The sequence below is a fragment of the Manacus candei genome, unplaced genomic scaffold, assembly GCF_025592945.1.
Source record: "Manacus candei isolate 608988 ecotype Guabito, Panama unplaced genomic scaffold, ASM2559294v1 h1tg000128l, whole genome shotgun sequence".
Lineage (NCBI taxonomy): Eukaryota > Metazoa > Chordata > Aves > Passeriformes > Pipridae > Manacus > Manacus candei.
In genome coordinates, this window is record NW_026138176.1 from 102,135 (window position 1) to 128,399 (window position 26,265).

The following is a 26,265-nucleotide window of genomic DNA, read 5'->3' on the forward strand; positions in this document are numbered from 1 at the left end:
AAAAAATGGGATTTGGGAACCAAACTGTGACTTTCACAAACAACCACGACAAACAAAGAGCTGTTTGTTTTTATTTTTCACTGCCAGCTTCGAGGTTTTTCTACGATTTGCATGTTTGGAGGGGTTTTTTTAACTCTGCCTGGGTTTCTGATCCCAGAAATCCGGAGGCACCTGCACCTTTCTGTTTCCATAGGTTGGTTTATTTTTTTTTGTGAGCCTTTCCCTCCTCCCCTTTCCCTTCTCTCTTCCCTAAGGAAAGCAGGAAGCAGCATGTGCAGCCCTGTAAATGGTTCAGCTTGGAATTGTACAGCCGTGGAAACGTTGAATAAAACCAGGGAAATGGAGTTTTTTTTCTAAACACGTGTTTTTATTCCCCGACCCCACTCTTGGAAAATTCCCAAAGGGGTTTGTTCCCACCCCCTCCTGCCCTCCTGAGTCCTTCCCGTGTCCTGGAGAACCCAGAGATGGGGTTTTAATTTAAGTTTTAATTTAATTTCCCCCCCCTTTTTTTTTCCAGGAAGGTTCAGTGCCACGACTGACTCTTTCCCCACTGAGAGATTTCCCTTCTCTTTTTAAATAAATAAAAGTTGGATAAAAATGTCAATAAAACTCTTCCTGAAGAAATGTATTCGCTGGTGGTTCTCTGTGCTGGTAAAAATACCACTTTCATGTTGATTTATGTCCTTATTTTGCTGAAATATTTCGATATTCCACCGAAACAGTTCCATATTTTACAGAGTTTCATATTTTGAAGTGTCTCCTTTTACTGTTTCCTTATTTTACTGAAATATTTCCTTTTTTTAAACTTAAGGTTCAGCAAATATTTATTTTATTCTTCATTTCTTTCCTGTAAAAAACCTGAAAATGCCCCAATCCAGCCCTTTATCCCTGTTTTTTTCCTGGATCCAGCCCCATCCCTCCCAGGAAACCCACTCCCTCTCCCTGAGGTCATTTTGAACCTCCCAAAAAACGTGATTTTTAACAAAAAAATCTCTTCCCAGACGTGTTTTCCTTCCATCCACAGGTGACTCCTTAAGGTGGATTATTGAGCCTTTGTGCCTTCCTGGAATTCCCTTGGATTCCCAGCTGGAATAAGGCAGGACCTGCTCTGTGTAAGTCTTGATTTGGGGCAAATCTGGGCTATTTTGGGGGCTGATCCTGGAGCCCGGGGCTGGCCTGAGGCTGCTCCAGGGGGGGTTTTGGGTGGGATATTTGGGAAAATCCCGGAATCCCCACCCTGGAATGCCCAAGGAACGTGGGGATGTGGCCCCTGGGGACAGGATTTAAGGGTGGCCTCGGACTCCACGATCCCAGGGGGGCTTCTCCAACCTCAGCAATCCCAAGATCCCAACAAAAACAAGGACTTGCAGCTTCACCTGGAACTCCAAGACCCCCCTTCCCCCTCAAGTCCCAGGTTTGGGAGGATCCCAAATTTTTTTGGAGGGTCCCCAGCGCGGCACAAACACAGAGCCAGGTCTTAAAAGGTCTTGTTTTTTATTCCCAAAACCACGGATGGGACATTCCAGAGGGACGAGGACACAAAGGGTGGGATACAAAGGACACGACGACCTGGAGCAGCTCCCGGGGTTCACTCGAAGCCGCTGCAAGAAAAGGGATGGGGAAGGTCAGGACGATTCCTACACCTGGAATGTCACCCTGGAACACCTGGAATGTCACCCTGGGGCTCCTGGAATGTCCCCTGGGACACCTGGATGTCCCCTAGAACACCTGGATGTGCCCTGGGGCTCCTGGATGTCCCCTGGAACACCTGGATGTCCCCTGGAACACCTGGATGTCCCCTGGAGCACCTGGATGTCCCTGGAACACCTGAATGTCCCCTGGAGCACCTGGAATGTCCCCTGGGACACCTGGATGTCTCCTGGGGCTCATGGGTGTCCCCTGGAGCACCTGGATGTCTCCTGGGGCTCCTGGATGTCCCCTGGATGTCCCCTGGATGTCCCCTGGACACCTGGATGTCCCCTGGAAGACCTGGATGTCCCCTGGATGTCCCCAGCTTGTCCCCCCGACCCCGGGAGCGTTACCTGACCACGTGGGCGATGTCCCAGTTGGCTTCCAGGGTCAGGGGTCCCTCCACCTGCACCCCCTTCTCCGTCACGGTGGCGAGTTCATACTGAGGGGAGAGAACGTGGGAATGAATCCTTGGAATTCCACACCTGGAGCCAGGTGGGCCTGGAATTCCACACCCGGAGCCAGGTGGGCCCTGGGGATGCCCCGATTAGGGGGACTGTCCCCCAAAAAAGGGTTTGGGTTTGATGGGGGGGATGGTGGGGAAGGATTCCCAAGGGGAAGGACTGGAGCCTCTGGAGGGCAGAGCTGCAGGGACGGGACAGTTTTCCAAGGAAATCCCCCCAAAGGGGGATCCTGAGATCCTCGGGATCTCCTCATCTCCCACCCTGCCCCTTCTCCTGGGATCAGGGAGGTGGGGCTGGGAAAGGGATTTTTCCTGGGATCAGGATGGGTGTATCCAGGTGAGGGGATCAGGGAGGTGTCTCCAGGGGGGATTCCTGAGATCAGGGAGGTGTCTGCAGGAGGGATTCCTGGGATCAGGGATGTGTCTCCAGGAGGGACCCCTGGGTTTTTGGGATCAGGGAGGTGTCTCCAGGGGGGATTCCTGGGATCAGGAGAGGTGTATCCATGTGAGGGGATCAGGGATGTGTCTGCAGGAGGGATTCCTGGGATCAGGGAGGTGTCTCCAGGGGGGATTCCTGGGCTCAGGGAGGTGTCTCCAGGAGGGACCCTCGGGTTTCTGGGATCAAGGATGTGTCTCCAGGAGGTTCCCCCGGGTCTGTGGGCTCAGGGAGGTGTCTCCAGGGGTTCCTGGGCTCAGGGAGGTGTCTCCAGGGGGGAAGGCCACGGACCCTGTTGAAGGATCTGGCGTCCCTGTAGTAGAGGATCCGCAGGCAGCGCTCCAGGAGGTCCCGGGCCTCCTCCTGGGTCAGGCTCTGCTTCTTCTCCAGGACCTCCCTCATCAGGGGCTGGGGAGGGGGAAAGGAGTGAAATAAAACCACGGGAATTAATTATTGAGACAACAAAACACAGTTAAATATAAACTTCGAAAAACAAAATAAATAACAGCATAAAATAGCCTAAAGTAAAATAAAATAAACCCAGAGCCCACCTGAGCCAGGTAGGCCCCAAAACCCGTGGCCAACGTCGGTGCCTCGTAGGCCACTCCCAGCATGTCCACGTATCCCAGGAACCTGAGGGCACAGGGAAGGAAGAGGGTGCTCAGCCCTTGGAATGGGCTGCCCAGGGAGGGGGGGGATTCTCCAGCCCTGGGGGTGTTTAAGGACAGACTGGATGTGGCATCAGTGCCACGGGCTGGGAACCACGGCGGGGTTGGATCAAGGGTTGGGCTGGATGGTCTGGGGGGTCCCTTCCAACCCAGCTCATTCTGGGATTCTATGGGGGGATTTTGGGATGGAATTCCCACCCTATTCCCGGGTTTTTCTCCCTCTCCCAACAGGTGATGGGGGGCCTGGACGGGGACATGTTCAACTACTACAAGATGCTGATGCTGCAGGGGCTGATTGCAGCCAGGAAACACATGGACAGGGTGGTGCAGATCGTGGAGATCATGCAGCAAGGTGGGAAAAGGGGCAATCCCAGGGAAAAGGGGCAATCTCAGGGAAAAGGGGCAGCAAGGTGGGAAAAGGGGCAATCCCAGGGGAAAAGGGGCAGCAAGGTGGGAAAAGGGGCAATCCTGGGGGAAAGGGAGCTCTGGGAAAGGGCAGGGAAGAGGTTTGGGAGGCTCTGGATCCTTCGGGGATGGGGGAATTCCAGACCCTGCTCTCCCGGCAGGATCCTGCTCCCCTGAGCCTCCCCTGTTCCCAACCCCTCTGTGTTCCCACAGGATCCCATTCCCACTTGATGATCTCGGAGGTCCCTTCCAACCCAGCTGATTCCATGATTCCCTGATTCCATGATTATGTGATTCCATGATTCTGTGATTCTATGATTCTATGATTTTGTGATTCTATGATTCTATAATTCCATGATTCTATGATTCTATAATTCTATGATTCTATAATTCTATAATTCTTTGATTCTATAATTCCATGATTCTATGATTCTATACTTCTATAATTCCATGATTCTATAATTCCATGATTCCCTGACTCCCTGATCCCTCATTCCCTCATTCCCTGATCCCTCATTCCCTGATCCCTCATTCCCTGATTCCCTGATCCCTCATTCCCTGACTCCCTGATCCCTCATTCCCTGACTCCCTGATTCTATAATTCCATGATTCCCTGGTTCCCTGATCCCTGATCCCTGGCTCCCAGCCCGGCCCCCTCACCCCCTGCCTCCGGAGCAGCCCCCGATGACGACGGTGTTCCAGAGGGGGTTGATCTTGGAGCGCCGGTTGTACATGACCCTGGTGAGCCAGGAGTGGATGGCCCGGGGGCTGTAGGTGTGCCCGTCCCCCAGCAGCTCCTCGTCGATCCTGAGTGGGGAAAAACCCCCAAAAACCGGGAATTGGTGCTCCAGGAGGGACTGAGAGCCCCGGCTGGGCACTGAGGGGGGCACGGGGTGGGCTCCATGGGCCACCAAAACCAGGCCTGGTGGCCTCACCCTCCACCTGAGACAGCCCCAAAGCCCTATTTTTCCCACCCAACCCCCCCAAATCCCTATTTCCCCCCCCAAAATCCCTATTTTCCCCCTCCAAAATCCCTATTTTTCCCCCCCCGACCCCCCCAAATCCCTATTTTCCCCCCCAAAAAATCCCTATTTCCTCCCTCCAAAATCCCTATTTTCCCCCCCTGACCCCCCAAAATCCCTATTTTTCCACCCAACCCTCCCAAAAATCCCTATTTTCCCCCCCAAAATCCCTTTTTTTCCCCCAAAATCCCTATTTTTCCCCAAAAAATCCCTATTTTCCCCCCCAACCCCCTCTATTTCCCCCCCCAACCCCCCCCAAATCCCTGTTTTTCCCCCCCAACCGCCCCCAAATCCCTATTTTTCCCCCCCAAATCCCTATTTTTCCCCCCCAAATCCCTTTTTTTCCCCCCCAAATCCCTGTTTCCCCCCCCAAAATCCCCGACTCCCTTACACCATCTGGTCGATGACCTGCTGCAGGTACTGGAAGTCGGCGTAGTCCCCCGAGGCGCCCAGCACGGTGCAGTCGTTGACCCTGAGCAGGCGGGAGATGCCCCGGAACCGGGCCAGGGACCCGTAGGAGCCCACGGTGTCCGCGGCCAGCATCACCCCCCCCTCGAAGCTCACCCCCAGCACCGACGTGCCCGTCACCATCGGGCTCCTGGGGGGGCACAGACAGCGGGGATGAGACCCCCCCGGGCTCCTCCAGCCCCCCTGGCACCGTCCCCACAACTCCCCTGCTTGAGACCCCTCCTCAGACCCCCCCGGGCTCCTGCAGCCCCCCTGGCACCATCCCCACAGCTCCCCTCCTTGAGACCCCTCCTCAGACCCCCCCGGGCTCCTCCAGCCCCCCTGGCACCATCCCAGCACTCCCCTGCTTTGGGATGCTCCTCATCCCTGCTCCCAGTTATCCCAGTCAGCCCAGACCCCAGGAACCTTCACAGACCTTCTCCTTCCATGTCCCCCCTCCCCATCTCCCTCCAGCCCCATCTCCCCCCTCCTCATCTCCCCCCAGAACCCCAGGAACCTCCACAGACCTTCTCCTTCCATCTCCCCCTTCCTCCCACCCTCAGATCCCCCCCAGCCCCCCCAGCCTGCCCCCCTCCAACCCCCAGGGACCCTCCCCTTCCCCCGATCTCCCTCAGCCCCTTCCCCAGAGCCCCCCATCCCCTCCCCAGCCCCCTCAGCCCCCCCAGTCCCCCCAGTTTGCTCCCCCCCGAATCCCAGTGACCCCCCCCAGCCCCATCCCCGGCCCCCCCCGGCCCGCTCTCACAGCGTGCGGGCGAAGGGCAGTGTCCCGGCGCAGGGCCCTATCCCGGTGCCGCCGGGGATGTAGGTTTGCCCCGGGGCGGGACCCCCGGCCCAAAACGGCGGGGCCGACGAGCCCGACAACGACAATTGCGGCTTCAACCCCTCCATCTTAGTCACGGCGCCTCTGCGCGTGCGCGGCGGGAGAAGCGCGGCCGCTCCCGGCCGCCGTAGGGAGGGGGGCGTGGCCCTGGCGCCATCTTGTGCGTGGCGGCGCTTCCCCTTTCCGCGGGTCCCTCCCCAAGGTGGCGGCGCCCGCGCCAGGTGAGCCACGTGACGCCGGGGGGGCGTGGTCATAGGCGCGGGTCGGTGGCTGTGGCCGCGTCCAGGGGGCGGGGCCCGGCGCGGCGCGGACCAATGGGCGCGGGGTGGGCGGGGCCTGAGCGAAGGTAACAGGTTGCGGTGGCGGCGGCGGGAGCGGCGGGAGGTGAGTGGGGGGGGGACCGGGGAGGGGGGTCAGGGGGGGTCACGGACAGGGGAGGGGGGCCTGACCCTGGGCAGGGGGCCATGACCCTGCTGACCCACCGGGAGCTGGTCCTGACCCGCGGAGAGGGGGTCATGACCCATGGAAGGGGGGTCCTGTTGGTTCGGGAGAGGGTCCTGACCCATGGGAGGGGGTCTTGACCCATGGAAGGGGGGTCCTGTTGGTTCGGGAGAGGGTCCTGCCCCATGGGAGGGGGGTTCTGACCCATGGGAGGGGGTCTTGACCCATGGGAGTGGGGTCTTGACCCATGGGAGGGGGGTCCTGTTGGTCCAGAAGAGGGTCCTGCCCCATGGGAGCGTGTCTTGACCCATGGCAGGGGGGTCCTGACCCATGGCAGGGGGGTCCTGTTGGTCCAGGAGAGGGTCCCGCTCCATGGGAGGGGATCCTGCCCCATGGCAGGGGGTGCTGCCCCTCGGCACAGGGTCTGTTCTGTGGGGTGTGTGCCCTGCCCCGGGCAGAGCCCATGGAGGCTGGAGGGGTTGTCCTTCCTGGGACGTGCCCTGTCCTGTGGAAGGGGCTGGTGCCAGAGGGGCTGTGAGCTCAGGGTGTGACCTGTCCTAGAACAGAGCTTATAGGGGCTGTTATCCCACGTGTGTCCTGCCCCTAAAGCAGATCCTGCAGGAGCTGTGAGCTCAGGGGTGTGTCCTGCCCTATAGCAGAGCCTATAGGGGCTGTTTTCCCACGTGTGTCCTGCCCCTAAAGCAGATCCTATAGGGGCTGTGAGCTCAGGGGTGTGTCCTGCCCTATAGCAGATCCTATAGGGGCTGTTTTCCCACGTGTGTCCTGCCCCTAAAGCAGATCCTATAGGGGCTGTGAGCTCAGGGTGTGACCTGTCCTATAGCAGATCCTATAGGGGCTGTGAGCTCAGGGTGTGTCCTGCCCCTAAAGCAGATCCTATAGGGGCTGTGAGCTCACGTGTGTCCTGCCCTATAGCAGATCCTACAGGGGCTGTTATCCCGGGTGTGTCCTGCCCTATAGCAGACCCTATAGGGGCTGTTATCCCGGGTGTGTCCTGCCCTATAGCAGACCCTATAGGGGCTGTTATCCCACGTGTGTCCTGCCCTACAGCAGACCCTACAGGGGCTGGGCCTGACAGGAACCTCCTTTTGGGGCCACCGTGCCCTGTAGAGACTCTACAGGTGCCACCTTGTCCCTGTCCTTGCCCTATAGCTGCCCCCATAGGGGTCTTCTCGCCCTATAGGGACCCCCCAGGTGAGCTCTCCCTGGACCCTACAGCCCCTGCAGGACCCGCCGTTCCCTGTCCCTTCCAGGCACTGTCATTCCATGCGGGACCCGCCTTTCCCTGTGGGAATTGTCCCTGCGGGTGCTCCCGGTTTTGGGGAGGTCCCCTACACCTCCCTCTATAGGGGACCCGCCGCTGCTTCTCCTCGGATGCGGATCCCGGGAGGGAGGGAAGAGCCTTTGGGACCTGGCAGGAGCCCTCCTGGAATTCTGGGACCCCCTGGAATTCCATTCCAACCCCCCCCGAAAGCCGCAGCTTTGCCGTGCGGAGCTGCCCTACTTTGCCGCGCTCCCGGGGCCGTATTTTTAGCAGCTCGTTTAAATAAGATGGAAAAATCCAGGGCTTTGGGGGCCGTCCTGATCCATCGGGATCCTTTGGGGGTGCCCGGATCCCACCACCCACCCCCCCAGGAACTCGCTCGCGTGTCCCCGTCCTCGTCCTTCGCCGCCGGCTTTTGTTCGGGAGGGTGTTTGTGGTTGTTTGTGGTTCGCTCTCCCCTCCCACCGCCCCGACCGGTCGAACTGGTTTGTTTTTTTTTTGGGGGGGGGGAGCCGCGTTTCCATCTCCCGATAAAGGGTTTGCCAGCGCAGCCCCTCGCCCGCCGCGGGGGTCCCACGGGACCTCCTCCCAGCACCTTTTTGGGGTGGGAGCGGCATCGCCCCGGGACAGGATTTGGGGTGAAAGCAGATCCCCGCGGCCCCGGGGAGCTGCGGCTGCTCCCCGTTATCCCCCCGGGGCCGTTCCCGGCTCCCCTTCCCGGCTCCCAAAGAAACTCCGGTTTCCAAAGGCTCGGAAAGTGTAAATCGATCGCGTGGGTGCCGCGGAGAACCCGAGACCTGCGCCGGGAGGGGCGGGTCGGTGACGGCTCTGACCCCTGAAGGACGGGACGAGGCTTTTGTTTTCCCTGGGAGCGGCAGGAACGGGATTTTCCAGTCTCCGGGTTGATGATTAACCCGAGGGCTCTGCCTGCGGCCGGCGGGATGCGGAGGAATTCGGCTCTTATCGGGTCAGAGGGAGCCCCGGGGGACATGGACATGGCCTGCGGGACGGCCCTTGTCCCGGCTGGATGTCCCTCTCCCACCCCAATCCCATCTGGATGTCCCTCTCCCACCCCAATCCCAACTGGATGTCCCTCTGACAACCCTTATCCCATCTGGATGTCCCTCTGGCAACCCTTATCTTGTGTGGATGCCCTTCTTCCAACCCTTATCTCAGCTGGATATCCCTCTCCCAGCCCCAATCCCTGTTGGATATCCCTCTCCCAGCCCCAATCCCTGTTGGATATCCCTCTCCCAGCCCCAATCCCTGTTGGATATCCCTCTCCCAGCCCCAATCCCAGCTGGATGTCCCTCTCCCAGCCCCTGGGGCGGTGCCAGCACGCCGTTGTCACCCCGTTGTCACCATGATCCCATTGTTGTCACCCCGTTGTCACCCTGATCCCGTTGTCACCCGGCCCTGGGGTGACGCAGGTGCCCCGGTTTCGGGTTCCTCCGGCCTGGATCACGTGTGTTTATTGGGAATTTCGGGCTCTGGAGGCTGTGGCAGAGCAGGAAGGGCCGGTTGGTGTCGGTGCCAGGCATGGCTGGAGCTGCCTCTGCCCAAAATCCTGGACTTTGAGCCCGTGGGCAAACACAGGGAGCCAGAGGTGCTGGGACGGGGCTGGAATTTGGGGAAGTCCTGGTGGAAAACAGCCTGGAGCCAAAACCAGCCGGGCTGGGAGTGGTTTGGGATAATCCAGCAGCCTTTGCTGCCCGACTTTGGCTCAGCTTGGACCGAGGTGGGGCAGAGCTTTGGGAAAACCTCGATGGAAACAACCCAAACGGTGCCAAAAACCTGCCGGTGTGGAAGTGGTTTGGGGTGATGGAAACAGCCCCAGTGGTGCCAGGAGCCCAAACCAGCTGGTGTGGAAGTGGTTTGGGGTGATGGAAACAGCCTGAGCAGTGCCAGGAGCCCAAACCAGCTGGTGTGGAAGTGGTTTGGGGTGATGGAAACAGCCCCAGTGGTGCCAGGAGCCCAAACCAGCTGTGAGTGGTTTGGGGTGATGGAAACAGCCCCAGTGGTGCCAGGAGACCAAACCAGCTGGTGTGGAAGTGGTTTGGGGTGATGGAAACAGCCTGAGCAGTGCCAGGAGCCCAAACCAGCTGGTGTGGAAGTGGTTTGGGGTGATGGAAACAGCCCCAGTGGTGCCAGGAGCCCAAACCAGCTGTGAGTGGTTTGGGGTGATGGAAACAGCCCCAGTGGTGCCAGGAGACCAAACCAGCTGGTTTGGGGTGATGGAAACAGCCTGAGCAGTGCCAGGAGCCCAAACTGGCTGGTGTGGAAGTGGTTTGGGGTGATGGAAACAGCCTGAGCAGTGCCAGGAGCCCAAACCAGCCGGTGTGGAAGTGGTTTGGGGTGATGGAAGCAGCCCCAGTGGTGCCAGGAGCCCAAACCAGCTGGTTTGGGGTGATGTAAACAGCCTGAGCAGTACCAGGAGCCCAAACCAGCCGGTGTGGAAGTGGTTTGGGATAATCCAGCGGTTTCTGCCGGGTTTTGGGTTTGGCCCCTGGTCCAATTCCCTGCCTTGGGCACGGCTCAGGACCAGCCCGACCCTGCTCCCACCGCCCTTCCCAGCGGCCCTGGGTGGGGGGGAGAGGCCGGGCCAGCTCCGGCCTTTTCCAGCGCCCGCCCGCGAATTGCAAAACAGCTTTCTGGGTTACTGTCGGCGGCACAAAGGGCTCATTGTGCCGCGCTGCGAGAGCGCCGCTGGCCCCGGGCCATCCCGGCTCTGCGATTCCAGAGGTGCGGGACGGGCTCTCCCACCGCCCCCGGCCGTGCCCGGGTACCCCCATCCCTGTGCCGGCCCGGCCCGGGGCAGGACCCGGGTGTTTTGTGGCCCCGGGGACAAAACCCGGCCTATTTTTAGCCCCGCTCCTTCCCTGTGGTTTGCGGTGAAATCCCCTCCCGGGGCCGTGTTTCCAGCCCGGCTTGGGTGTTGCTTTCCCACACAGGAATGTGATCCCGGCTCCAGCCCCTTTATCTGCGAGCTTGGAGCCTTTCCAGAAGGAGGGAGGCATTCCTGGGAGATTACCCAGCCGGGCCTGGCTCACCTGCTTCCTCCCGGCTCTCTCCCCCCACACCCCAAAACGCTGCCAGAGCCCCCCGAACGGGAGCAGAGCCGGGGTGGGAAGGGCGAAGCCTCTCCCTGGTTTCTGAGCTTGGCAAAAAAAGCAGGATCCTCTTCCCGGCCCGGCTGGGATCGAGCCCGGTGCCAGCCCCGGCCGCGTCCGAGCCCCCGCGGTTTTCCACCACCTGCTCCCCGCCCGTGCCAGGCCGGATGGTGGGGACGGTGCCCTGTCCCTCGGTGGTGCTGGCACGTCCCGGCCCTGGGATGATGATGCCCTGCCGGCCCTCGCCGCCCATCCAAAGGTCTCCCCGAGCCGGGAGCTGCGCCCAGAGCTCGCCGTTCCCACCCAGATCCAGGTGAGAGGGGCCGGGCCCGGGGCTCGTCACCGGCTGCACTTTGGACGCCGGCGGCCATGGAATATCCCGAATTCGGTGCCAAAGCCGCTTCCCCGGCCTCGGTTCCCGGCTGCAGGTGGGTGCCCGTGCTGCTCCTCCCAACCCCCCGCGCCCGGAGGGGCTGCGGCGGCTCCCGGAGGGACGGCGCCGATGGGATTTAGGGGCTCCTGATGGGATTTAGGGGACCCTGATGGGATTTAGGGGCTCGGGGGGGGGGTGGTTTCCAGTCTGGTGTCAGTTCCTGATCTCGTTATTCCGACACCGGGCGAGGGATAATGAGCTTAAGAGACAAGGACTCTGCTCCCAACCCCTGTGCTGGCTCCAGGGATCCTTCACCTGCAGCTCCTGGGGCTCCAGGGATCCTTCACCTGCCGTTCCTGGGGCTCCAGGGATCCTTCACCTGCAGCTCCTGGGGCTCCAGGGATCCTTCACCTGCAGCTCCTGGGGCTCCAGGGATCCTTCACCTGCAGCTCTTGGGGCTCCAGGGATCCTTCACCTGCCGTTCTTGGGGCTCCAGGGATCCTTCACCTGCAGCTCCTGGGGCTGGGGAGGGATTCGGGACCCCCGACGGGCTCGTGTTGATTCCAGACCCCGGGGGAGCCGCCCGAGCTGCCCCTGCCGAGTTCGGCCGGGGTTTGTGAGCAGAGAGGGGCGGTGGGGACCCGGCAGAGCCCGGGCCGGCCAACAGCTCGTCCTTCCCGGCTCTGCTCCCGACCCGACTCCCTGGAAAACGCCGCGTCCCGCGGCTCCAGCCCCGTCTTCCTCCCCGGGGTGGGCACAGGAGGAGTCCCGGGCTCGGGGGCGATGCAAGGACACGAGATGCCATCCCCGCGCTGGGATCCCGCTGCTCCATCCGCATCCCCGCTCCATCCCTGTCTCCGAGCTGGATGTGTGTGTGTGCGTGTGGCTCCCGGCGTGTGGTTTGGGGGCTGCTTTTTGGTTTTTCTCCGCTTTCCAGCACCGGGGCTCGTGTAGCTCCCGGTTTATTTGCGGCACAGAGAGAAAGGAGCTGCGGCTGCTCCCGGGGCTCGGGGCGGGGGACGCGCGGTGCCGGGGGGGGCGATTTGGGGCTTTTCCATCACTTATCCCCCCCTCTCCGGTGCTCATAGGGCAGCCCCCCCCGCTTCCTCCGCTCCCTGTCGGGCCGGCATCGCCCCGGGACCGAGGGGGAGGGTTCCATCACGCTGTTCCCAATATGTCACTGCTCATATCTGTCCCCTCCCCACGGGACGAGGGGGCCCGCCGGGCGCTGGGGGTGATGCTGAGGGGCCCCCGGAGCCGCGGCCAGGGCTGCGGCGGCGTTTCCGCAGGAAAAAAAACCGGGAATGCGGCGGCGGCGGCGGCCGAGCCCGGGCTGCGGAGCCCGCGGGAGCGCCGCTTCCCCCCGCATCCCCCCGCATCCCCCCGCATCCCCCCGCATCCCCCCGCCAAGGGCAGGACGCGCGGGGAGGGGGGTGAAGGCTCCGCCGGGGATGCTGCGGGTGCGGTGCGGGGGTTTCTCCGTCCCCAGAGTCCCCCCCGCGAGCGGCCGAAGCGCTGCCGGTGCTGGCACAGCAAATCCTCGTCCCCGTCCTGTGTCCTGGGGACGCCGCAGCGCTGGCACCGCGTGTCCTCTGGCTCCCGTCCCGCCGGGAAGGCGCCGCCGGACCCTCCTCTGATTCGGGGATACTCACCCACCCCTCCCCTCCCTCCCTCTCTGCGTCCCCCCAGCACCGCCGAGCCCGCGGCGATGGAGCGGCCGGCGGGGATGGAGAAGCAGAGCCCGGTGGATTACGGCGTCCAGATCCGCTTCATCAACGACCTCCAGGAGCCCCGCAGACCCCCGAAAACGCGGGGCAAACCCGGCTCCTACGGCGTGGCCGTGCGGGTCCAGGGCATCGCCGGGCAGCCCTTCGTGGTCCTCAACAGCGGCGACAAGGGCGGCGACTCCTTCGGGGTGCAGATCAAGAGCGACGGGTCCTACCCGACCCCCCCGTGGCCCTCGGGCTCCGTCAGCTCCGACTCGGACCTGCCTGAGAACCCCTACGCGGGGCGGCAGCGCCGGCACGGCTCCTACAGCACCTCGGACGAGGAGGCTCCGGGGGGCTCCCGGCGGGACCCCCAGCCCGCGGCGGGCGAGGAGCTGCGGAGGACACAGTCCCACGGGGACCTGCTCGGCGCCGCCGCGGAGGAGCCCCCGGCCCGCGGCATTCCCGGGATCCAGCGGCGGCAGCAGCAGCAGCAGCGCCGGGCCCCGAACGGTGGGAAGAGCGGCAGCGCCTCGAGCATCGCCCCGGGGCACAAACCCGCCGGGGCCGCGGGCGAGGAGCCGTCCTCGGACCCGGAGGCGGCCGGGGGGGACGTGGACACCAAGCCGCTGTCCTCAGTGGATTCCCTGATCAGCAAATTCGACGGGAAGGGGCAGCAGCAGCAGCGGGGAAGGGCCGTCAGGAGGGGCCGCATCCCCTCGGCAGAGAGGAAGCGATCCCAGAGCCTGGACGGCCGCGTGTCCCACCGGGATGTCCTGGACGGCCGCGTGTCCCACCGGGATGTCCCGGACGGCCGCGGGACTCGCCCCCAGCCCTCGGGACCCGCCGGCAGCCGCAGCCCCCCGCGTGGGTCCGGGGGGATGGAGGGAGGGGGGATGAAGGTCCAGCGGGGAGTTCGGGCCACGGAGGAGCAAAGCAAAGCCCGGGCAGAGCTGCAGGTATGAGGGGGGGGGCTCTGGATCCCGCTGGGGTCCCTTAACCGAGGGGGGCACGAGGGGGGCACTCGTATCCCGGCTGGAGCTGAGCTTTTCATCCCTCCCGGCAGCTCAAATCCACCCCGGACCTGCTGCGGGATCAGCGGGAGGTGGCCCAGCCTGGCGGCAGTGAACACCCCAAGGAGCTCATCTACAGCATCCTGAAGGAGGGGTGAGCCCCCCAGGGCCCCCTCAGAGCCCCCCGAGTGCCCCCCGAGTGCCCCATCGTTCCCTGCCCCTTTCCCAAAGTCCCCCTGGCCGGGGCTGGGATGCTGGGGGGGGTGGTTTGGGAGCAGGGATGGATTTTGGGGGGTGGTTTGGGAGCAGGGATGGATTTGGGGGGGTGGAGTGTGGATTTTGGGGGGGTGATTTGGGAGCAGGGATGTCCCTGAGCTCAGGATTTTAGGGGGATGATTTGGGAGCAGGGATGTCCTCAAGCTCAGGATTTTGGGGGGATGGTTTGGGAGCAGAGGTGTCCTCAAGCTCAGGATTTTGGGGGGATGGTTTGGGAACAGGGATGTCTCTGAGCTCAGGATTTTGGGGGGATGCTTTGGGAGCAGGGATGGATTTTAGGGGGGTGGTTTGGGAGCAGGGATGTCCCTGAGCTCAGGATTTTGGGGGGGGGGAGCTGAACAGCAAAGCACTGGGGTGTTTGCACCCCCCATTCCGTGCCCCCTCCCACCATTCCCAACTGCTTCCCACAAATCCAACCCCCCCAGGAGCAGCGAGAGCGAGACCTCCCTGAGGAGGAAAACCTCCCGGCTGCTGGAGAAGATGCAGGAGCTGGTGGTGAGTCGAGGCCATCCCGGGGCTGCCCCATTCCCAGGGATCCCCCAATCCCCCCTGGGGGCTCCTGCCTTCCCAGCACCGTGTCCTGACATCCCGGGGGGGGATCCCCGTGGTTCTGGGGGGGTTGCAGGACCCCAAACCCGCCCAGTGAACCCCAGGGTGTCTCTCCAGGTGCCCCCCAAGGACGGGGCGTGTTCCCAACCCCAGCACAGGGAACTGGCCAGGAAGGTGGAGGAGCTGCAGGAGAAGCTCGATGAGGAGACCAAGGTGAGGCCGAGCAGGTTGAGGGGGGGGTTTTGGGGTCCCCAAATTACACCCCTGGGGGAGGGGAGGCACAGCAGGTCCCTGCTCTGACCCTGCTCTGAGGCTGAGTCCGATTTCCCTGCTGGGTGCTCTGGGGGATGTTGGGGTGCAGGTGTCCTTCCTGGGGCGGGGAGGGGGGTCAGGGGCCCTCTCAAGGAGGGGGTGTCACCGGTGTCCCCTTGTCCCCTTGTCCCACAGCTCCGCCAGAAGCTGGAGCTGCCCGGGGGCCCCGCCCGGCTCCGCGAGGCTGAAGCGGAGACCCAGCGGCTCCGGGGGGCTCTGGAGAAGAAAAACCTGGAGCTACAGAGGAGTCTGCAGGAGTAAGAGCTGCCCCAGGGTGCTGGGACATCTGTGGGGGGGTCTGTCCGTCCCAGGGGTGGGAATGCTGACGTGGGGTCATCCCGGGATCAGCTGCCCGCGGGTGTCGGTGCCCGTGGACAGGGGTCCAGGGCAGGCAGCAGGTCCCCGAGGGATTCCCACACCTCTTCCCAGGCTGAAGGAGGTGAAATCCTCCAAGGAGCAGGTGGAGAGCCGGCTGGGGGACTGCGAGGAGCAGCTCCTGGCCACGCGCCGGGAGCTCGAGCGGCTGCGCCAGAGCTCCGGAGCTTCCCCAGACACCGAGTCCCTCTACAAGGTAGGGGCCTGCTGGTGGCCCCAGGGGGGGACTGTCCCGCTGTGCCACCACCCCGTGCCTCACCCCGTCCCTGCAGGAGCTGCTGGAGGCCCGGGAGGAGCTGGAGGAGGCCCTGAGCTCCCGGCAGAGGCAGGAGGAGCAGCTGCGGCTGCGGGAGCGGGAGCTGACGGCGCTCAAGGGGGCCCTCAAGGAGGAGGTGGCCACCCACGACAAGGAGCTGGAGAGGGTCAGGCAGCAGTGCCAGAGCGACATGGACCAGCTGAGGAGGAGCATGGAGGGCATCTCGCAGGTCTGGGGGGCTGGGGGTGGCTGGGGAGGGGGGTGGGTGTCCCCAAACCCCCCCTTTCAATGAGCCGGAAACAGGGTTTGTGTCCTGCCCCGAATTCCATCTGTCCACCTGCCCTGGCTGGTGCCTCCCCTGGCTGGAGGTGCTGGGGAGGGTCTGGGAGCCCCGAAATTCCCCCTTTTAAACGGCCCAGAGCTGGAAAGAGGGTCTGTGTCCCACCCCAAACTCACCCCATCAGAGAATCCCCCTGCCCTGGCTGGAGGTGCCGGGAGGGGGATCCCGGATGGTTTGTGGAGGTTTTGGGGCTCCCTGGACTCCTTTGTGGGCTCCCCTGGCTGGAGGTGCTGGGGAGGGTCTGGGAGCCCCTGAATTCCCCCTTTTAAACAGTTTGGGGTCTGTGTCCTGCCCCCAAACTCACCCCATCAGAGAATCCCCCTGCCCTGGCTGGAGGTGCCGGGAGGGGGATCCCGGATGGTTTGTGGAGGTTTTGGGGCTCCCTGGACTCCTTTGTGGGCTCCCCTGGCTGGAGGTGCTGGGGAGGGTCTGGGAGCCCCTGAATTCCCCCTTTTAAACAGTTTGGGGTCTGTGTCCTGCCCCCAAACTCACCCCATCAGAGAATCCACCTGCTCCGGGATGGAGGTGCTGGGAGGGGGATCCCGGATGGTTTGTGGAGGTTTTGGGGCTCCCTGGACTCCTTTGTGGGCTCCCCTGGCTGGAGGTGCTGGGGAGGGTCTGGGAGCCCCTGAATTCCCCCTTTTAAACAGTTTGGGGTCTGTGTCCCACCCCAAACTCACCCCATCAGAGAATCCACCTGCTCCGGGATGGAGGTGCCGGGAGGGGGATCCCGGATGGTTTGTGGAGTTTTTGGGGCTCCCCCGGGTCCTGTCCCAGCCAGGCAGGACCTCAGCGTGGCTGGAGCATCCCGTGGTGCTGCTTCCCTGCAGGATAAAGCCGACCTGGAGTCGGAGAGGCAGAAGGTGGGCGCGGTGGTGAGGAACCTGCAGCGGGAGCTGGAGGAGAGCGCGGAGGAGACGGGGCACTGGCGGGACATGTTCCAGAAGAACAAGGACGAGCTCAGGAACACCAAGCAGGAGTAAGTGTCGGGGCTGTGGCTGAGCCAGAGGCCGCCAGGAGCCCTTGGGAAGGTCCAGCTGCTTGGGATTGTCCAGTGATTTCACTCTAAATCCCGTTAAAACGGGTCGGGAGTGGGGATGGGGCTGGTTCTCCTCCTCCTCCTCCTCCTCCTCTTCCTCCCTTCCCTGAATTCCCACTGATCCATCACCGTTCTCTGCCACCGGGAAAAGGAACAATCCCATTTTCCCAATCTTCCCCAGTTTTCCCCTATTTTTTTTCCCACCGTTTCCTCCATTTTTTTCCATTTCCCCCATTTTTTTTCCATTTCCCCCCATCTTGTCCGAAGTTCCCCCTTTTTTTCCCCGTTCCTTCCAATTTTTCCCCATTTCCCCCCCATTTTTTCCCCATTTCCCCCCCATTTTTTCCCCATTTCCCCCCCATTTTTTCCCCATTTCCCCCCCATTTTTTCCATTTCCCCCTCATTTTTCCCCACTTCTCCCATTTTTTCCATTTCCCCCTCATTTTTCCCCATTCCCCCCATTTTTTTCCTCTTTCCCTCCCGCTTTTTATTTTTCCCCCATTTCCCTCATTTCCCCCCCACTTTTTTCCCATTTTGTCCCAAATATTCCCCAATGTATCCAATTTTTTTCCCCGTTTCTCCCCAAACCAGCCTCCAGACAAGGGCTGGAGGGGGATCCCCAGGGGGGTCTCACCTCTCCCCCTGCAATGGGGGACCCTCTGGAGTGTCAGGTTTGGAGCCTTCCCAATGCCATTCCCGCTGCCATTCCCGCTGCCATTCCCAATGCCATTCCCAATGCCATTCCCGCTGCCATCCCCGGGACCTGGGGGGGGGTTTTGGGCCACGGGGCTGGCTCTGGTGGCCCCACCCTGCCCCTCCCCAGGCTGCTGCAGGCGAAGCTGGAGCGGGAGGAGTTCGAGGAGGAGCTGCGGGAGCTCCGGGAGCGCTTCCAGGCCGCCCGCGAAGAGGCGGATCAGGCCCGGAGCAGCGCCGTGGATCCCGGCGAGCTGGAGGCCCTCAGGAAGGTGAGGGATGAAGGGAGGAGATCCCCCCACCCCAGGGGCCATGCCCAGCATCTCTGATCCCCCCTGATCCCCCCTGATCCCCCCTGATCCCCCCTGATCCCCCCTGATCCCCCTGATCCCCCCTGATCCCGCGGCAGGAGCTGCGGGAGGCGCGGGAGGCGCGGCGGGAGCTGGCGGAGGAGCGGCAGGAGCGGGAGGAGCGGCTGCGGGAGCGGGAGCGGGAGCTGCTGGCGCTGAGGGGGGCCCTGAGGGACAAGGAATCCGGCCGGGATGGGGAGCTGGAGCAGCTCCAAAGGGACCTGCAGCGGCTCCGGCAGGAGCGGGACGAGGCGGCCGAGGTGAGAGCCGGGAAGAGACGCCCAGAGGGATTCCAGAGGTGGGATTCCTTCGGTCCTTCCCAGGTTTCGTGGCCACGGGGTGGTGGGACAAAGCTGCAGCCCCCAGACCTGCCATGGATGATCCCAGGCACAGGGGAGGGGAAGGTTTGGGAAAGGGGAAGCTTTGGGAATTGTTGGCTTATCCCAGTGGATGCAGCCCAAGTGAACCCCTGGATGATCCCAGGCACCAGGGAAGGGGAAGGTTTGGGAAAGGAGAAGGTTTGGGAACTGTTGGCTTATCCTGGTAGACACAGCCTAAGTGAATCCCCTGGATGATCCAAGGCACCAGGGAAGGGAATCTTTGGGAACTGTTGGCTTATCCCGATGGACACAGCCCAAGTGAACCCCTGGATGATCCCAGGCACCAGGGAAGGGGAAGCTTTGGGAATTGTTGGCTTATCCTGGTGGACACAGCCCAAGTGAACCCCTGGATGATCCCAGGCACCAGGGAAGGGGAAGGTTTGGGAATTGTTGGCTTATCCCAGTGGATGCAGCCCAAGTGAACCCCTGGGTGATCCCAGGCACCAGGGAAGGGGAAGCTTTGGGAACTGTTGGCTCATCCCAGTGGCTGCAGCCCAAGTGAACCCCTGGGTGATCCCATCCAGGCAAAGGCCTCCCTGGAGAGCGCCCGGGAGGCGTCGGAGCAGGCGAGGCGGGCGGTGGAGTCGAGCCTGAGGGAAGTGCAGGAGCAGAACGACGACCTGAGGAGGAGATTCCTGGGCCTGGAGACGAAGCTGAAGGAGTATGAGCGCCTGGGGGAGAACTGGGAGGGCTCCCAGGCCCGGCTCAAGGACAAGGTCGCCAAACTGGAGGTACTGGGAGCGTCCCCCTGAGCTTCCCAGAGCTCTTCCCGAGCTCGGGGAAGGGGTTGGAAGAGCTCCTTCCCCGCAGGCAGAGCGCAGGCACGCGGAGGAGTCGCTGGGAGAGGCCACGGAGCGGGAGCAGGAGCTGCTGTTGGCCAAGAGGGCCCTGGAGACGCGGCTGGAGGAGGCCGAGAGGGGCCTGGCCCGGCTGGCCCAGGAGCAGCAGGACCTGAGCCTGTCCCTGCAGGAGGAGCAGCGGCAGAAGGAGCAGCTCAAGCGCTCCAAGAACGAGCTGGAGGAGCAGAAACGGCTCCTGGATCGCACCACCGAGAAGCTCAACAGAGAGGTCGGGGCTGGGAACTCCCTTCCCTTCCCTTCCCTTCCCTTCCCTTCCCTTCCCTTCCCTTCCCTTCCCTTCCCTTCCCTTCCCTTCCCTTCCCTTCCCTTCCCTTCCCTTCCCTTCCCTTCCCTTCCCTTCCCTTCCCTTCCCTTCCCTTCCCTTCCCTTCCCTTCCCTTCCCTTCCCTTCCCTTCCCTTCCCTTCCCTTCCCTTCCCTTCCCTTCCCTCTCCCAGTGCCTGGGATCATCCCAAGCCCTGCCCCATTCCCATGGGATTCTCTCCCCCCCCCGGAGCCTCCCACCCGCTCCCGGTGGGATTCCCGCTGGGATTCCCGACCCGCCTCCCCCCTCCCGCAGCTGGAGCAGATGACAGCGGAATCCCAGAGCTCCCTGAGCTCCCTGAGGGCGCAGCTGGAGGAGTTCAGGGAGAAATCCCGGCGGGAGATCACGGATTCCCAGAAGCAGGCCAAGGACCGCGGGGCCGAGGTGGAGAAGATGCAGTTCAGCCTCGGGAGGCTGCAGGACGAGGTTCGGGGGGGCTGGGATGGCCCTTCCCTCTTCCTGGGGACACTTCCCAGCTGGAAACACCCCTTCCCTCTTCCCTGGGGACACTTCCCACCTGGAAACGCCCCTTCCCTGCTTCCTGGGGACATTCCCACCTGGAAACGCCCCTTCCCTGCTTCCTGGGGAAACTTCCCACCTGGAAATGCCCTTCCCTGCTTCCTGGGGGCACTTCCCACCTGGAAACGCCCCTTCCCTCTTCCCTGGGGACAATTCCCACCTGGAAAGTCCCTTCCCTGCTTCCTGGGGACACTTCCCACCTGGAAATGCCCCTTCCCTGGGACACTTCCCACCTGGAAAGGCCCTTCCCTGGGGACACTTCCCACCTGGAAAGGCCCTTCCCTGGGGACACTTCCCACCTGGAAATGCCCCTTCCCTTGGGACACTTCCCACCTGGAAACGCCCCTTCCCTGAGACACTTCCCAGCTGGAAGGGCCCTTCCCGCAGGTGTCCCGGCTGAAGCAGGCTCTGCAGGAGAGCCAGGCCGAGCGGGAGAACGTCCTGCTGGATAAGGAGGTGCTGCTGCAGCGCCTGCACAACCTGGAGCAGGACATGGACGCCCGGAAGCGCTCCCAGGACGATCGATCCCGGCACCTCAAAACGCTGGAGGTGGGAATGCCATCCCAAAAAAAACCCCTCCCTCTTCCAAAAAAACCCCTCCCTCTCCCAAAAAAACCCCTCCCTCTCCCCGGCCCTGCAGTGCCTGGTGCTGACAGCAAGGGGCAGAGCCTGCCTGTCATTCCCAACGCCTGGAATTGCTGGGATGGGATCAGATTCCCGATTTTATTGGTTGCCAGCGCGGCCGCTCTTCCCGGCTCTTCCCGGCTTTTCCCGGTGCCTCTCCAGGGCTCAGTAGGGGCCTCTCCCCCCCCGGGGGTGGTGGGTCATATCCCAGCATTTCCCATCCCCTCCCGAATCCCGGGATGCGCCGGAGCTTCCCGGCTTTGGGGAGCGGATCCGTCTCCTCTGGAATTCCCGCGCCTTTCCCGCTTCCCATCGTTCATCCCACCCCCCTCCCGCGGCTGGGACCGACCTTTCTCGTCCCAAATCTTTTGCAGGAGAAGTCCAAGCGGCTGGAAGTGGAGCTGGACGAGGAGAGGAGCACGGTGGAGCTGCTGACGGAGCGGGTCAACCGGAGCAGGGACCAGGTGGGAGCCGGGAGAACCCGGGAGAACTCGGGAATCCTGGAATCAACACCACACTAACGACTCCCTAACGAGCAGCTCCCTCACTAAATACACTGGGAATGACAGTGGGAATTGTGGTGTTGGAAAAGTCTGGGCATGAATGGGAATTACGTGAGTTTAGGGAAGAAAGATAAAAAAAACCCAAAAGAAATTCCCGGGAATTTACGGGGCGAGATTTGGGGTTGGGGTGGGAATTTGGGGGCTGAAATCCTCTTAAATCCCGGACTCTTCCCTCCATCTGACCCCACCTGGTCATTCCCTCAAAGCTGGAGCTGTTGGAGCCTCCTGGGATTCACCAGGATCCCAATGGAGCCTCCTGGGATTCACCAGGATCCCGGGATTGGCCTCCCCCTCCTGCCCCACAGGGATCCAGCCTGGGGCTTGGAAAGGGAATTCCCTCCCCTTAGGCTCTGACAAGGGGGCCAAAATGGGGTGGGTTTCCCACTTTTCCATCCGGGAAACACCCCGGGGGATGCTTTTCCCGCAACCCCTGGACGTGCCTGAGGCAGTTCTGGTTCGTTCCATCCCTGGATCAAACCCATTCCCGCCCCCCCCCCCGAGTCCCCAAATCCCAGTTCAACCAGTTGGAACCCTCCGGTGGGAAACTCCAGCCCCGGAGCTCTCCGGGCTGCTCGTGGGATTTGGTTTGGGAAGGACCCGAAAATCCTCTCGGTGGAGGGTTTTGGTGTCCCAAAAGGTTTTTGGTGGGATGGGACACCCGAGCCCGCCCGGGCTCTGCGGCGCCGCTTTCCCGGCGGGAATTCCGGTGGGAATTCTGGTGGGAATTCCGGCGGCTCCCGTTGTCCCACCACCCCCTGGCAAAGGCCGAATCCCAACCCGGAGCCGTGTTCCTCGTTCCCAGATCGAGCAGCTGCGGGCGGAGCTGCTCCAGGAACGCTCCAGCCGGCAGGACCTGGAATGCGACAAGGTGTCCCTGGAGCGGCAGGTAGGGATGAGCTGGGGCAGGGACGGGTCCAGCTGGATCCACCACCACATCCCCGTGTCCCGGGGGCAGCGGGATGGGCCCTCTGCCCGGCGAGGCACTCGGGGAAAAGCCTCCTGGAGCATCCCTTGGGAGCGAGGCCGCGTTCCCGAGGAGTTCCTGCTGCCAGATCCTTCCTGCCCCGTGCTCCGGATCCATCCCACCACTCCCATTCCCCATCCCTGGAGCCCTCTGCCACCTCCCAGGGCGCCTTTCCCCGTGGAATTCCCCCCTTTTCCCTCGTGATTCCCACCGTGCTCTCCCAGCCCTTCGTCCCTTAACGAGCCGGCTCCTAACGAGCCGGATCGATGGGAACCGACCTCCCCGAGCTGGGCTTGTTCCCACTCTGGAATTGCCATTTCCATTGTTCCCACTCTGGAATTGCCACTTCCATTGTTCCCACTCTGGGATTGCCACTTCCAAGGAAAACATGGGGGCTCCTCTTGACACCTGGAGGGGAATTTTTTGGCCCACAAAGGGATTCAGGAGCAGGAATTGGGGAGGTGAAGGGGGACGAGCATCGGGGGGCTGTCACACTCGGTGTTCCCAGTGTATCCCAGTGTATCCCAGTGTATCCCAGTGTATCCCAGTCCCCTCCGGCCTCTCCTCGTGCCCAGGCCGGTGCCAACACGTTAATTGCTGTTATATAACCCGGCTCCTCCTCGGAAAAGGCTTTCTGGGCCCTGACTCACCACCAGCTTTACATAAGCCAGGCCTGGGACCTTCCCCGCCCAGCCCAGAGCCCCGGGGGTGGGGGGGGGACAGGGGGAAAATTTTGGGGGGATTTTGCAGAACTGGGGAGGGGTGGCAGGGATATAATTTTGGGGAGGGGATTTTGCAGAAGTGGGGAGGGGTGACAGGGACAAAATTTTGGGGGGATTTTGCAGAAGTGGGGAGGGGTGACAGGGATAAAATTTTGGGGAGGGGATTTTGCAGGAGTGGGGAGGGTGACAAGGATAATTTTGTGTGTGTGGGGGTGATTTTGCAGAACAAGGAGCTGAAGAACCGCCTGGCCAGCTCGGAGGGGCAGCACCGGCCCAGCAGCACCGTGTCCCAGCTGGAAGCGCGGCTGGAGGAGCTGCAGGACCAGCTGCAGGCCGAGGAGAGGTACCCTGGGGATCCCCGGGTTTCAGGGGGTGCCTTCCCTGCCTGGGTGGGGGTCCCACAGTCCCCTCTGTGTCTCTTCCACAGGGAGAAGAACGTCCTGCTCTCCTCCAACCGCAAGCTGGAGAGGAAGGTGAAGGAGCTCACCATCCAGATCGACGACGAGCGGCAGAACGTCAGCAACCAGAAGGACCAGGTAGGGTGGGGATGGGACCCTCAGAGGGGGCTCTGGGGGACCCTTCCCGGCCCTAATCCCATGGAATTGCAGCTGAGCCTGCGGGTGAAGGCCCTGAAGCGGCAGGTGGACGAGGCGGAGGAGGAGATCGAGCGCCTGGAGGGCGCGCGGAAGAAGGCGCAGCGGGAGCTGGAGGAGCAGCACGAGCTCAACGAGCAGCTGCAGAACCGCGTCAAGGCGCTGGAGAAGGAGGCCTGGTAGGGGGTCCTGGGGGGTCCAGGGAGGTCCTGGGTCCCTGACAGGGGGTCCTGGGTCCCTGACAGGGGGAGGGTTTCCCGTCCCCAGGCGCAAAGCCGCGCGCTCGGCGGTCGCCGACTCGTCGCTGCAGGACGAGCAGCTGAGCTCGGACGAGGAGTTCGACAGCGCCTACGGCCCGTCCTCCATCGCCTCCCTGCTCAACGAGCCCAACCTCCAGACCAGCTCCTGCTGACACACCCGAGCGGGGCCAGTTCCCCCTGGAGTGGGGCCAGTTCCCCCTTCGGATGCTGCTGCTGCTGCTCGAGGAAAACAAAAACACTTCCGAGGACATGAAGGAATGAAGGAAGGGTGGGGACCTCCTGGGAACCTCCTGGGGACCTCCTGGGAACCCCCTGGGAACCCCCTGGGAACCCTTGGGGACTCCCCCGGCCTCTGTTCTCAGCTCTGTATCTTCCCACGGGTCTCAGGGCGTGTTTGCCCCGTGGTTTGGGGCCGGGGGGACCTGCTGGCCACGCCGGTGTCCCCTGGGGGGGGGACCCACTCGCCGTCGGTGGTTCAGGGTCCCGTGGGGGTGTCTGGGGACCCCCCCCCCGGGTTATTTTTCTATGCAGCCCCTCCTTGCCCCTCCGAGCGCTGTTTTAAATAAACCCTCCCATTTCAGCGCCGGGGGAGCGCCGCGTGTTCCGCTGCCTCTGGCCTGGAGATAAACCCTCGTTATCGCTAATTAACGCGCGCGGGAGCCCTGCCAGTCGCTAATTAGCGGCTGATTGGCAGGTTCTTCCCGCAGTTCCCCTCGTGGCCTCGAGCGGGGCCGAGCTGGCACCCGGGGGGGGGGGGGGACACCCCACCCCGCCAAACCCGGCGCTGCTGCCTCAGTTTCCCTTCCCAAAATCCCGGGGCTGTTCCCCCGGGATGCGTCCGGCGGGGAAGGACACGGTGCCACCGGTGCCACCCCCCGGCGCTGGCCGTGTCACCGCGTCCCCCCCCCCCCCGCCCAGGGCCGTGCCCGCGGCGGCCCCGTTGTGGTTCTGCCAGGACCTTGTGGTTCTGCCAGGACCGGCACGACCAGTCCTGCCCTCGGCTCCTCCCGGCCACACGTGGCAGGGACGGGGTCACCCCCGGGCCACACCCTCTGCCTCGGGGTCCCCCCGTGCCTCAGTTTCCCCCCTGGGCCCTGCAGAGCTCGGGGGGGGGGGGGGCTCAGGGTGCCAACTCCCACCGTGGCCCTGACTGTGAGGGAGCCACGTCCTCCATCCCACAGGGAATCCTACTTCCCAAACCCCTCCAGGTCAGCCCTCGGTGTCCCCCCCCGTGCCTCAGTGTCCCCCGTGGGCACTGCAGAGGTTTGGGGGGCTCTGGGGTGCCCACAGGGAGCAGCTGGCACAGTTTCAGCACTCCCAGGGCCGGAGTTTGCCAAGTTCTGGACTTTACCGGCCCCGAGGGAGCCACATCCTCCATCCCACAGGGAATCCCTCTTCCCAAACCCCGCCGGGCCCGGGGCCGGGCTGTCCCCGGCGTGTCCCGGCCCCGGGGCTCCGGAGCGTGGCCCCGGTGACCGCACGGGGCTGGAACGTGGCCCCGGAACGTGGCCCCGGCCCGGCCGAGCCCGGGGCTGGCTGAGCTCATCCCGCGGGAATGCGGGAATGCAATTAGGGACAGGGTGACACTCCCGGGCCACCCGCGGCAATTAGGGCCGGGACGGGGTGACACTCCCGGGCCACCCACGCGGCACGGGGACACGGGCAGGGACACGGGCAGGGATGTGGCCGCCGACCCCGCCGGGCGGGACCCCCGGTGCCAAACGGCCCCTGGGCACGGGGGGCTGGTCCCTGGCACGGTTTGGGGCCCCCTGGCACGGCTGGGCGCGGTTTGGCACGGCCTTGGCATCACCACGGCTCGCACGGCTCCGTTTGGTGAGGCTGGACGGGGGGGGGGGTGGAGGGGCTTGGGGTGGGCTGGCACAGCTTTGGCACGGCTGGGTACGTCTGGGTTTGGCTTGGCACGGCTTTGGCACGGCTGGGTGTGTCTGAGCATGGCTTGGCACGGCTCTGGCATGGCCGGGCACGGCTTTGACGTGGCTCAGTGTGGCTTTGGCACATCTGGGTTTGGCTTGGCACGGCTTTGGCATGGCTTTGACGTGGCTCAGCACAGCTTTGTCACGGCTCTGGAATGGCTGGCACAGCACTGGCACGGCCGGGCACGGCTTTGCCGCGGCTCAGCACAGCTTTGGAACAGCCGGACAGGGCTTTGGCACAGCTTTGACGCGGCTCGAGATGAATTTGGCACGGCTGGGCCTGGCTGAACGTGGCTTTGGCACGGCTGGGTTTGGCTGATCAGGACATGGCAGAGCTTGGCACAGCTTTGGCACAGCTGGGCACGGTTTTGGCGTCGCCAGACTTTGCCTTGGCACAGTTTTGGCGCGGCTCTGGCACAGTTTTGGCGCGGTTTCAGCCCGGTTTTGGCACCGTTTCC

General features: G+C 63.0%; 2 protein-coding genes and 1 long non-coding RNA gene across 7 annotated transcripts; 1 reads left to right on the plus strand and 2 right to left on the minus strand.

The window, feature by feature from the left end:
• Nucleotides 1-1,477: 1,477 nt before the first annotated feature.
• Nucleotides 1,478-6,240, minus strand: PSMB4 (proteasome 20S subunit beta 4). 3 transcript variants are annotated; one of them, XR_007900440.1, is made up of 8 exons: nucleotides 5,894-6,240; nucleotides 5,075-5,281; nucleotides 4,322-4,468; nucleotides 3,140-3,221; nucleotides 2,880-2,996; nucleotides 1,990-2,131; nucleotides 1,729-1,779; nucleotides 1,478-1,665 (listed from the first exon to the last, which is right to left on the minus strand). XR_007900440.1 is itself a non-coding variant. In XM_051771004.1 (7 exons), exons 1-7 carry the CDS (start codon nucleotides 6,223-6,225, stop codon nucleotides 1,589-1,591), a joined length of 987 nt encoding a protein of 328 aa, XP_051626964.1. In that variant the 5' UTR covers nucleotides 6,226-6,240; the 3' UTR covers nucleotides 1,478-1,588. The 3 variants fall into 3 exon arrangements, 1 of the variants encoding a protein (XP_051626964.1); XR_007900439.1 differs by having other exon boundaries at nucleotides 1,709-1,779; XM_051771004.1 differs by lacking the exon at nucleotides 1,729-1,779 and having other exon boundaries at nucleotides 1,478-1,601; nucleotides 2,043-2,131.
• A 60-nt stretch (nucleotides 6,241-6,300) lies between these two features.
• On the plus strand, nucleotides 6,301-24,786 carry CGN (cingulin). Of its 3 annotated transcripts, none has more exons than XM_051770998.1 (21): nucleotides 6,301-6,355; nucleotides 12,867-13,842; nucleotides 13,950-14,050; nucleotides 14,598-14,667; nucleotides 14,839-14,934; nucleotides 15,169-15,290; nucleotides 15,463-15,604; nucleotides 15,681-15,893; nucleotides 16,835-16,983; nucleotides 17,867-18,008; nucleotides 18,146-18,346; nucleotides 18,991-19,197; nucleotides 19,277-19,534; nucleotides 19,884-20,054; nucleotides 20,535-20,696; nucleotides 21,146-21,235; nucleotides 22,137-22,220; nucleotides 23,245-23,363; nucleotides 23,448-23,556; nucleotides 23,629-23,792; nucleotides 23,881-24,786. In XM_051770998.1, exons 2-21 carry the CDS (start codon nucleotides 12,886-12,888, stop codon nucleotides 24,023-24,025), a joined length of 3,702 nt encoding a protein of 1,233 aa, XP_051626958.1. In that variant the 5' UTR covers nucleotides 6,301-6,355; nucleotides 12,867-12,885; the 3' UTR covers nucleotides 24,026-24,786. The 3 variants fall into 3 exon arrangements, with proteins under 3 accessions (XP_051626958.1, XP_051626957.1, XP_051626956.1); XM_051770997.1 differs by lacking the exon at nucleotides 6,301-6,355 and adding an exon at nucleotides 11,128-11,232 and having other exon boundaries at nucleotides 23,881-24,784; XM_051770996.1 differs by lacking the exon at nucleotides 6,301-6,355 and having other exon boundaries at nucleotides 12,210-13,842.
• On the minus strand, nucleotides 20,022-20,493 carry LOC127462411 (uncharacterized). The gene is made up of 3 exons (XR_007900441.1): nucleotides 20,414-20,493; nucleotides 20,186-20,380; nucleotides 20,022-20,145 (listed from the first exon to the last, which is right to left on the minus strand). It is a non-coding gene; the product is annotated as an uncharacterized LOC127462411 (long non-coding RNA).
• Nucleotides 24,787-26,265: the final 1,479 nt, after the last annotated feature.

Excerpts from the sequence above, each read along its gene's own strand:
- PSMB4 (XM_051771004.1), bottom strand. The coding sequence starts at position 6,225 with ATGACCACGCCCCCCCGGCGTCACGTGGCTCACCTGGCGCGGGCGCCG. Across the intron at positions 3,222-4,321 it reads GGCTGCTCCGGAGGCAGGGG|GTTCCTGGGATACGTGGACA; the intron begins GTGAGGGGGCCG and ends CTGTGCCCTCAG. Across the intron at positions 2,132-2,879 it reads ACGCCAGATCCTTCAACAGG|TATGAACTCGCCACCGTGAC; the intron begins GTCCGTGGCCTT and ends CTCTCCCCTCAG.
- CGN (XM_051770996.1), top strand. The coding sequence starts at position 12,352 with ATGTCACTGCTCATATCTGTCCCCTCCCCACGGGACGAGGGGGCCCGC. Across the intron at positions 15,291-15,462 it reads CTACAGAGGAGTCTGCAGGA|GCTGAAGGAGGTGAAATCCT; the intron begins GTAAGAGCTGCC and ends ACCTCTTCCCAG. Across the intron at positions 22,221-23,244 it reads AGGTGTCCCTGGAGCGGCAG|AACAAGGAGCTGAAGAACCG; the intron begins GTAGGGATGAGC and ends GTGATTTTGCAG.